The sequence below is a fragment of the Oncorhynchus keta genome, unplaced genomic scaffold, assembly GCF_023373465.1.
Source record: "Oncorhynchus keta strain PuntledgeMale-10-30-2019 unplaced genomic scaffold, Oket_V2 Un_contig_7937_pilon_pilon, whole genome shotgun sequence".
NCBI lineage: Eukaryota > Metazoa > Chordata > Actinopteri > Salmoniformes > Salmonidae > Oncorhynchus > Oncorhynchus keta.
In genome coordinates, this window is record NW_026289764.1 from 60,201 (window position 1) to 70,000 (window position 9,800).

At 49.7% G+C, this 9,800-nt stretch overlaps 1 protein-coding gene across 1 annotated transcript in view; it reads right to left on the reverse strand.

Moving 5' to 3' along the window:
• Window positions 1-6,060: 6,060 nt before the first annotated feature.
• The window catches only part of LOC127926609 (bifunctional heparan sulfate N-deacetylase/N-sulfotransferase 4-like), an 18,282-nt gene continuing 14,542 nt past the window's right edge, over window positions 6,061-9,800 (reverse strand). The window contains exon 4 of the mRNA XM_052512041.1: window positions 6,061-6,873. Within this exon, the coding sequence (XP_052368001.1) occupies window positions 6,754-6,873 (120 nt within the window). The 3' untranslated portion in view covers window positions 6,061-6,753. The remainder of the gene's footprint in view (window positions 6,874-9,800) is intronic.

Below are 9,800 nucleotides of genomic sequence, written 5' to 3' on the forward strand. Positions count from 1 at the left end.
GAGTGAAAACATCCGAAGCTCATCAAAGGTAAATTATTTAATTGGATTGCTTTTCTGATTTCCGTGACCAAGTTACCTGCTGCTAGCTGGACAAAATACTATGCTAGGCTATACACAAATGCTTGTCTAGCTTGGCTGTAAAGCATATTTTGAACATCTGAGATGACAGGATGATTAACAAAAGGCTAAACTGTGTCTCAATATATTTCACTTGTGATTTTCATGAATAGGAATATTTTCTAGTAATATTTATGTCCGTTGCGTTATGCTAATTAGTGTCAGATGATGACAACGGCCCGTTCACAGGATGGGACTCACTAGAGGTTAATCCCACCAAAGTGTCTGATTTAAAATAGGCTTTTCAGCGAAAGCACTACAAACGATTATGTTACAAAACCACAATAATCACAGCCATTTTTTCCCAGCTAAATATAGCTTCACAAAAACCAGAATAGAGATAAAATTACCTTCGATTATTTTCATCAGATGACACTCATAGGACTTCATGTTACACAATACATGCATGTTTTGTTTGATTAAATTCATATTTATATAAAAAAAATCTGAGTTTACATTGAGGCGACTAGATTCACTAGTGGCATAAACATCAAGTGCCTTTGCATAGCCAAATCGTTTCAACAGAAATACTCATCATAAATGTAGATGATAATACAAGTTATACACATGGAATTATAGATATACCTCTCCTTAATGCAACCGCTGTGTCAGATTACAATTATTTTTTACGGAAAAGAAACCCACGCTGAGACGGCGCTCAAAAGTAAAACACCACAGCCGCAAAGATAGTCAACATAAACAAGATAATATATGATAAATATTCCCTTTGATGATCTACATCAAAAGCACACCAGGAATCCCAGGTCCACAATAAATGTTTGTTTTGTTTGAAAAAATCTGTTATTTTTGTCCAAATACCTTCTTTTGTTAGTGCGTCTGGTTTACATATCCAAACGCTAATTCTGGTCAGCGTTATGTCGGACAAAAACTTCATAAAGTGATATTACCGGTCGAAGAAACATTTCAAACTAAGTACAGAATCAATCATTAGGATGTTTTTAAACATGTAGCTTCAATAAAGTTCCAACCGGAGTTTTCTTTCTTGTCTTCGTGAGCAATGGAACGCAAGTGACTACCATGAGGAATAAACATGATCAGAAAATGGCTGACTGCCAGACACCTGACTGATTCTGCTCTCATTCTCTCCCACAACATCATAGAAGTCTCATTATAATTTCTATTGATGGTTGACATCTAGTGGAACCCCTAGGCAGTGCACAATCATTCATATCTCAAGGGGACTTCATTAGGGACTCTGGTGAATACATACAAGCTCAGATTTCTCACTTCCTGTTTTGATTTCAACTCAGGATTTTGCCTGCCAATATGAGTTCTGTTAATCTCACAGACATCATTCAAACAGTTTTAGAAACTTTAGAGTGTTTTCTCTCCAATACTACTAATAATATGCTAATATTATTAATTAATATATATTAGCAACTATGACTGAGGAGCAGGCCGTTTGATATGGGCACCTTTCATCCAAGCTACTCAATACTGCCCCTTCAGCCATAAGAAGTTAAACCCAGACAGGGCACATACAGACTCCCTTGAATAGCAGGCTATTCAGGCTATACAGAGATGATTGACTAGAAATACTCTTTGATTTGAATGAGACAAGTTTGACGCATCAGTCTATGAGGCTCAGACCAGGAGTATAGAGAAGGTGGTGTCTGGTCGGGTTCCTCTGGGGATATCTGATATGAGACACCACTAGAGTCAGACCAGGAGTATAGAGGGGGTGGTGTCTGGTCGTGGTGGTGGTGTCTGGTTGTGGTGGTGGTGATGTCTGGTCGTGGTGGTGGTGTCTGGTCGTGGTGGTGTCTGGTCGTGGTGGTGGTGGTGTCTGGTCGTGGTGGTGGTGTCTGGTCGTGGTGGTGGTGTCTGGTCGTGGTGGTGGTGGTGATGTCTGGTCGTGGTGGTGGTGTCTGGTCGTGGTGGTGGTGTCTGGTCGTGGTGGTGGTGTCTGGTCGTGGTGGTGGTGTCTGGTCATGGTGGTGGTGTCTGGTCGTGGTGGTGTTGGTGTCTGGTCGTGGTGGTGGTGGTGTCTGGTCGTGGTGGTGGTGATGTCTGGTCGTGGTGGTGGTGGTGTCTGGTCATGGTGGTGGTGTCTGGTCGTGGTGGTGTTGGTGTCTGGTCGTGGTGGTGGTGGTGTCTGGTCGTGGTGGTGGTGGTGTCTGGTCGTGGTGGTGGTGTCTGGTCGTGGTGGTGGTGGTGTCTGGTCGTGGTGGTGGTGTCTGGTCGTGGTGGTGGTGTCTGGTCGTGGTGGTGTCTGGTCGTGGTGGTGGTGGTGTCTGGTCGTGGTGGTGGTGTCTGGTCGTGGTGGTGGTGTCTGGTCGTGGTGGTGTCTGGTCGTGGTGGTGTCTGGTCGTGGTGGTGGTGGTGTCTGGTCGTGGTGGTGATGTCTGGTCGTGGTGGTGTCTGGTCATGGTGGTGGTGTCTGGTCGTGGTGGTGTCTGGTCGTGGTGGTGGTGGTGTCTGGTCGTGGTGGTGGTGGTGTCTGGTCGTGGTGGTGGTGGTGTCTGGTCGTGGTGGTGGTGTCTGGTCGTGGTGGTGGTGATGTCTGGTCGTGGTGGTGGTGTCTGGTCGTGGTGGTGGTGTCTGGTCGTGGTGGTGTCTGGTCGTGGTGGTGGTGGTGTCTGGTCGTGGTGGTGGTGGTGTCTGGTCGTGGTGGTGGTGGTGTCTGGTCGTGGTGGTGTCTGGTCGTGGTGGTGGTGGTGGTGTCTGGTCGTGGTGGTGGTGGTGTCTGGTCGTGGTGGTGGTGTCTGGTCGTGGTGGTGTCTGGTCGTGGTGGTGGTGGTGTCTGGTCGTGGTGGTGGTGGTGTCTGGTCGTGGTGGTGGTGGTGTCTGGTCGTGGTGGTGTCTGGTCGTGGTGGTGGTGGTGGTGTCTGGTCGTGGTGGTGGTGGTGTCTGGTCGTGGTGGTGGTGTCTGGTCGTGGTGGTGGTGTCTGGTCGTGGTGGTGTCTGGTCGTGGTGGTGGTGGTGTCTGGTCGTGGTGGTGGTGTCTGGTCGTGGTGGTGGTGTCTGGTCGTGGTGGTGGTGTCTGGTCGTGGTGGTGGTGTCTGGTCGTGGTGGTGTCTGGTCGTGGTGGTGGTGGTGTCTGGTCGTGGTGGTGGTGTCTGGTCGTGGTGGTGGTGTCTGGTCGTGGTGGTGGTGATGTCTGGTCGTGGTGGTGGTGTCTGGTCGTGGTGGTGGTGTCTGGTCGTGGTGGTGGTGGTGTCTGGTCGTGGTGGTGGAGTCTGGTCATGGTGGTGGTGTCTGGTCGTGGTGGTGGTGTCTGGTCGTGGTGGTGGTGGTGTCTGGTCATGGTGGTGATGTCTGGTCGTGGTGGTGTCTGGTCGTGGTGGTGGTGTCTGGTCGTGGTGGTGGTGGTGTCTGGTCGTGGTGGTGGTGTCTGGTCGTGGTGGTGGTGGTGTCTGGTCGTGGTGGTGGTGGTGTCTGGTCGTGGTGGTGGTGGTGTCTGGTCGTGGTGGTGGTGGTGTCTGGTCGTGGTGGTGGTGTCTGGTCGTGGTGGTGGTGTCTGGTCGTGGTGGTGGTGTCTGGTCGTGGTGGTGGTGATGTCTGGTCGTGGTGGTGGTGTCTGGTCATGGTGGTGGTGGTGTCTGGTCATGGTGGTGGTGTCTGGTCATGGTGGTGGTGTCTGGTCGTGGTGGTGTCTGGTCATGGTGGTGATGTCTGGTCGTGGTGGTGATGTCTGGTCGTGGTGGTGGTGTCTGGTCGTGGTGGTGGTGTCTGGTCATGGTGGCGGTGTCTGGTCATGGTGGTGGTGTCTGGTCGTGGTGGTGGTGGTGTCTGGTCGTGGTGGTGGTGTCTGGTCGTGGTGGTGTTGGTGTCTGGTCGTGGTGGTGGTGGTGTCTGGTCGTGGTGGTGTTGGTGTCTGGTCATGGTGGTGGTGGTGTCTGGTCGTGGTGGTGGTGTCTGGTCGTGGTGGAGTCTGGTCGTGGTGGTGGTGTCTGGTCGTGGTGGTGGTGTCTGGTCGTGGTGGTGTTGGTGTCTGGTCGTGGTGGTGGTGGTGTCTGGTTGTGGTGGTGGTGTCTGGTCATGGTGGTGGTGGTGGTGTCTGGTTGTGGTGGTGGTGTCTGGTCGTGGTGTCTGGTCGTGGTGGTGGTGTCTGGTCGTGGTGGTGTCTGGTCGTGGTGGTGGTGGTGTCTGGTCGTGGTGGTGGTGTCTGGTCGTGGTGGTGTCTGGTCGTGGTGGTGGTGTCTGGTCATGGTGGTGTCTGGTCGTGGTGGTGGTGGTGTCTGGTCGTGGTGGTGGTGGTGTCTGGTCGTGGTGGTGGTGTCTGGTCATGGTGGTGTCTGGTCGTGGTGGTGTTGTCTGGTCGTGGTGGTGTTGTCTGGTCGTGGTGGTGTCTGGTGGTGGTGGTGGTGGTGTCTGGTCATGGTGGTGTTAGCTCCAGGGTCTGCCATGTTCCAGTTCCATTCTAGATCCACAACTACAGATCATCAGGTCTTTGGATCCTTGGGACAGAACAATGTTGAGGTTCCACTGTGTGTCTGTGTTCAAGATGGCGTAGAGGGAGCAGGATGGAGAGAGAGAAGAAGAGAGGGAGAAGGATGGAGGGATGGAGAGAAAGAAGAAGAGAGGGAGAAGGATGGAGAGAGAGAAGAAGAGTGGGAGGTGGATGGAGAGAGAGAATAAGAGAGGGGAGAAGGATGGAGAGAGGCTGAGGAGGGATGAAGAGAGAGAAGAAGAGAGGGAGAAGGATGGAGGGATGGAGAGAAAGAAGAAGAGAGGGAGAAGGATGGAGAGAGAGAAGAAGAGAGGGAGGTGGATGGAGAGAGAGAATAAGAGAGGGAGGTAGATGGAGAGAGGCTGAGGAGGGATGGAGAGAGAAGAAGAGAGGGAGAAGGATGGAGAGAGAGAAGAAGAGAGGGAGGTAGATGGAGAGAGGCTGAGGAGGGATGAAGAGAGAGAAGAAGAGAGGGAGAAGGATGGAGAGAGAGAAGAAGAGAGGGAGGTAGATGGAGAGAGGCTGAGGAGGGATGAAGAGAGAGAAGAAGAGAGGGAGAAGGATGGGAGAGAGAAGAAGAGAGGGAGGTAGATGGAGAGAGGCTGAGGAGGGATGAAGAGAGAGAAGAAGAGAGGGAGAAGGATGGAGGGATGGAGAGAAAGAAGAAGAGAGGGAGAAGGATGGAGAGAGAAGAAGAGAGGGAGGTGGATGGAGAGAGAGAATAAGAGAGGGAGAAGGATGGAGAGAGGCTGAGGAGGGATGAAGAGAGAGAAGAAGAGAGGGAGAAGGATGGAGGGATGGAGAGAAAGAAGAAGAGAGGGAGAAGGATGGAGAGAGAGAAGAAGAGAGGGAGGTGGATGGAGAGAGAGAATAAGAGAGGGAGGTAGATGGAGAGAGGCTGAGGAGGGATGGAGAGAGAAGAAGAGAGGAGAAGGATGGAGAGAGAGAAGAAGAGAGGGAGGTAGATGGAGAGAGGCTGAGGAGGGATGAAGAGAGAGAAGAAGAGAGGGAGAAGGATGGAGAGAGAGAAGAAGAGAGGGAGGTAGATGGAGAGAGGCTGAGGAGGGATGAAGAGAGAGAAGAAGAGAGGGAGAAGGATGGAGAGAGAGAAGAAGAGAGGGAGGTAGATGGAGAGAGGCTGAGGAGGGATGAAGAGAGAGAAGAAGAGAGGGAGAAGGATGGAGGGATGGAGAGAAAGAAGAAGAGAGGGAGAAGGATGGAGAGAGAGAAGAAGAGAGGGAGGTGGATGGAGAGAGAGAATAAGAGAGGGAGAAGGATGGAGAGAGGCTGAGGAGGGATGAAGAGAGAGAAGAAGAGAGGGAGAAGGATGGAGGGATGGAGAGAAAGAAGAAGAGAGGGAGAAGGATGAGAGAGAGAAGAAGAGAGGGAGGTGGATGGAGAGAGAGAATAAGAGAGGGAGGTAGATGGAGAGAGGCTGAGGAGGGATGAGAGAGAAGAAGAGAGGGGAGAAGGATGGAGAGAGAGAAGAAGAGAGGGAGAAGGATGGAGAGAGGCAGAGGAGGGATGGAGAGAGAGAAGAAGAGAGGGAGAAGGATGGAGAGAGAGAAGAAGAGAGGGAGGTAGATGGAGAGAGGCTGAGGAGGGATGAAGAGAGAGAAGAAGAGAGGGAGAAGGATGGAGAGAGAGAAGAAGAGAGGGAGGTAGATGGAGAGAGAGAAGAAGAGAGGGAGAAGGATGGAGAGTGGCAGAGGAGGGATGAAGAGAGAGAAGAAGAGAGGGAGAAGGATGGAGAGAGGCTGAGGAGGGATGGAGAGAGAGAAGAAGAGAGGGAGAAGGATGGAGAGAAAGAAGAAGAGAGGGAGGTGGATGGAGACTGGGCTATAGGTCTCTCCAGTCCATTAACTGAAACACAGTTCTGTTCCAGAGGTCAGTCATCCCTCCAATCTCTCTGAGTTCAGAGACCAAGATATCCAGTTATCAGTGATCTAGTATCTCTTCTCCTCTGTGAGGTCAAGCCAGGACAGAGTTCATTGTTCATAGTTCATGATCTCTCTTCCATCCTCAGCTTCACCACGGGGTTGGGAGGTCACAGAAAGGTCACGCCCTCTTCCTCTTAATGGTCCCCGACCCTTAACACCTGACCTATGAACCTGGGCTGCTGGTAGGGTTAGAGGTTATCTGACCTTCTGTAGTTCCTCTCTCAGCCAGGAGGGGAGAGGCTGACCCAGCCGGTGTCCCCTGAACTCTGACCTCTAACCCTGTTAACTGACCTTCTGTAGTTCCTCTCTCAGCCAGGAGGGGAGAGGCTGACCCAGCCGGTGGAGCAGCTTGGACAGGTCTATGTTGTGTTCCCTATAATACCTGGACAGGTAGGACCGTGCCTAGAGAGAGAGAGAGAGAGACTATAATATCTGGACAGGTAGAACCGTGCCTAGAGAGAGAGAGAGACTATAATATCTGGACAGGTAGAACCGTGCCTAGAGAGAGAGAGAGAGAGACTATAATATCTGGACAGGTAGAACCGTGCCTAGAGAGAGAGAGAGACTATAATATCTGGACAGGTAGAACCGTGCCTAGAGAGAGAGAGAGAGACTATAATATCTGGACAGGTAGAACCGTGCCTAGAGAGAGAGAGAGAGACTATAATATCTGGACAGGTAGAACCGTGCCTAGAGAGAGAGAGAGAGACTATAATATCTGGACAGGTAGAACCGTGCCTAGAGAGAGAGAGAGAGAGAGAGAGAGAGAGAGAGAGAGAGAGAGAGAGAGAGAGAGAGAGAGAGACTATAATACCTGGACAGGTAGGACCGTGTGTAGAGAGAGAGAGAGAGAGAGAGAGAGAGAGAGAGAGAGAGAGAGAGAGAGAGACTATAATACCTGGACAGGTAGGACCGTGCCAAGAGAGAGAGAGAGACTATAATACCTGGACAGGTAGGACCGTGTCTAGAGAGAGAGAGAGAGAGAGAGAGAGAGAGAGAGAGACTATAATACCTGGACAGGTAGAACCGTGTCTAGAGAGAGAGAGAGAGAGAGAGAGAGAGAGAGAGACTATAGTACCTGGACAGGTAGGACCGTGTCTAGAGAGAGAGAGAGAGAGAGAGAGAGAGAGAGAGACAATAATACCTGGACAGGTAGGACCGTGCCTAGAGAGAGAGAGACTATAATACCTGGACAGGTAGAACCGTGTCTAGAGAGAGAGAGAGAGAGAGAGAGAGAGAGAGAGAGAGACTATAATACCTGGACAGGTAGGACCGTGTCAGAGAGAGAGAGAGAGAGAGAGAGAGAGAGAGAGAGAGAGAGAGAGAGACTATAATACCTGGACAGGTAGAACCGTGTCTAGAGAGAGAGAGAGAGAGAGAGACTATAATACATGGACAGGTAGAACCGTGCCTAGAGAGAGAGAGAGAGAGAGAGAGAGAGAGAGAGAGAGAGAGACTATAATACCTGGACAGGTAGAACCGTGCCTAGAGAGAGAGAGAGAGAGAGAGAGACTATAATACCTGGACAGGTAGGACCGTGTCTAGAGAGAGAGAGAGAGAGAGAGAGAGAGAGAGACTATAATACCTGGACAGGTAGAACCGTGCCTAGAGAGAGAGAGAGAGAGAGAGACTATAATACCTGGACAGGTAGGACCGTGTCTAGAGAGAGAGAGAGAGAGAGAGAGAGAGAGAGAGAGAGAGAGACTAGGGCAACCAGTGAAGAACAAACACCATTGTAAATACAACCCATATTTATGCTTATTTATTTCATTTTAGTTTTCACTTTATATATTCACTTTGTATGTTGTCTACCTCACTTGCTTTGGCAATGTTAACACATGTTTCCCATGCCAATAAAGCCCTTGAATTGAATTGAATTGAATTGAGAGAGAGAGAGAGACTATAATACCTGGACAGGTAGAACCGTGTCTAGAGAGAGAGAGAGAGAGAGAGAGAGACTATAATACCTGGACAGGTAGAACCGTGTCTAGAGAGAGAGAGAGAGAGAGAGAGAGAGACTATAATACCTGGACAGGTAGAACCGTGCCTAGAGAGAGAGAGAGAGACTATAATACCTGGACAGGTAGGACCGTGCCTAGAGAGAGAGAGAGACTATAATATCTGGACAGGTAGGACTGTGCCTAGAGAGAGAGAGAGAGAGAGAGAGAGAGAGAGAGAGAGAGAGAGAGAGAGAGAGAGAGAGACTATAATACCTGGACAGGTAGAACCGTGCCTAGAGAGAGAGGGAGAGAGAGAGACTATAATACCTGGACAGGTAGGACCGTGTCTAGAGAGAGAGAGAGAGAGAGAGAGAGACTATAATACCTGGACAGGTAGAACCGTGCCTAGAGAGAGAGAGAGAGAGAGAGAGAGAGAGAGAGAGAGAGAGAGAGAGAGAGAGAGACTATAATACCTGGACAGGTAGAACCGTGCCTAGAGAGAGGGGAGAGAGAGAGAGAGAGAGAGAGAGAGAGAGAGAGAGAGAGAGAGAGAGAGAGAGAGGGAGACTATAATACCTGGACAGGTAGGACCGTGCCTAGAGAGAGAGAGAGTGAGAGAGAGAGAGAGAGACTATAATACCTGGATAGGTAGGACCGATTTCTCTTTGTGTGGTGTTTGGTGTGTGTCACAATAAGGTCATAACTTCCTGTAAGGATCTGATTGAGGTCATAACTTCCTGTAATGATCTGATTGAGGTCATAACTTCCTGTAAGGATCTAATTGAGGTCATAACTTCCTGGAAGGATCTGAATGAGGTCATAACTTCCTGTAAGGATCTGATTGAGGTCATAACTTCCTGTAAGGATCTGATTGAGGTCATAACTTCCTGTAAGGATCTGATTGAGGTCATAACTTCCTGTAAGGATCTAATTGAGATCATAACTTCCTGTAAGGATCTGAATGAGGTCATAACTTCCTGTAAGGATCTGAATGAGGTCATAACTTCCTGTAAGGATCTGATTGAGGTCATAACTTCCTGTAAGGATCTGATTGAGGTCATAACTTCCTGTAAGGATCTGATTGAGGTCATAACTTCCTGTAAGGATCTGATTGAGGTCATAACTTCCTGTAAGGATCTAATTGAGATCATAACTTCCTGTAAGGATCTGAATGAGGTCATAACTTCCTGTAAGGATCTGATTAAGGTCATAACTTCCTGTAAGGATCTGATTGAGGTCATAACTTCCTGTAAGGATCTGATTGAGGTCATAACTTCCTGTAAGGATCTGATTGAGGTCATAACTTCCTGTAAGGATCTGATTGAGGTCATAACTTCCTGTAAGGATCTAATTGAGATCATAACTTCCTGTAAGGATCTGAATGAGGTC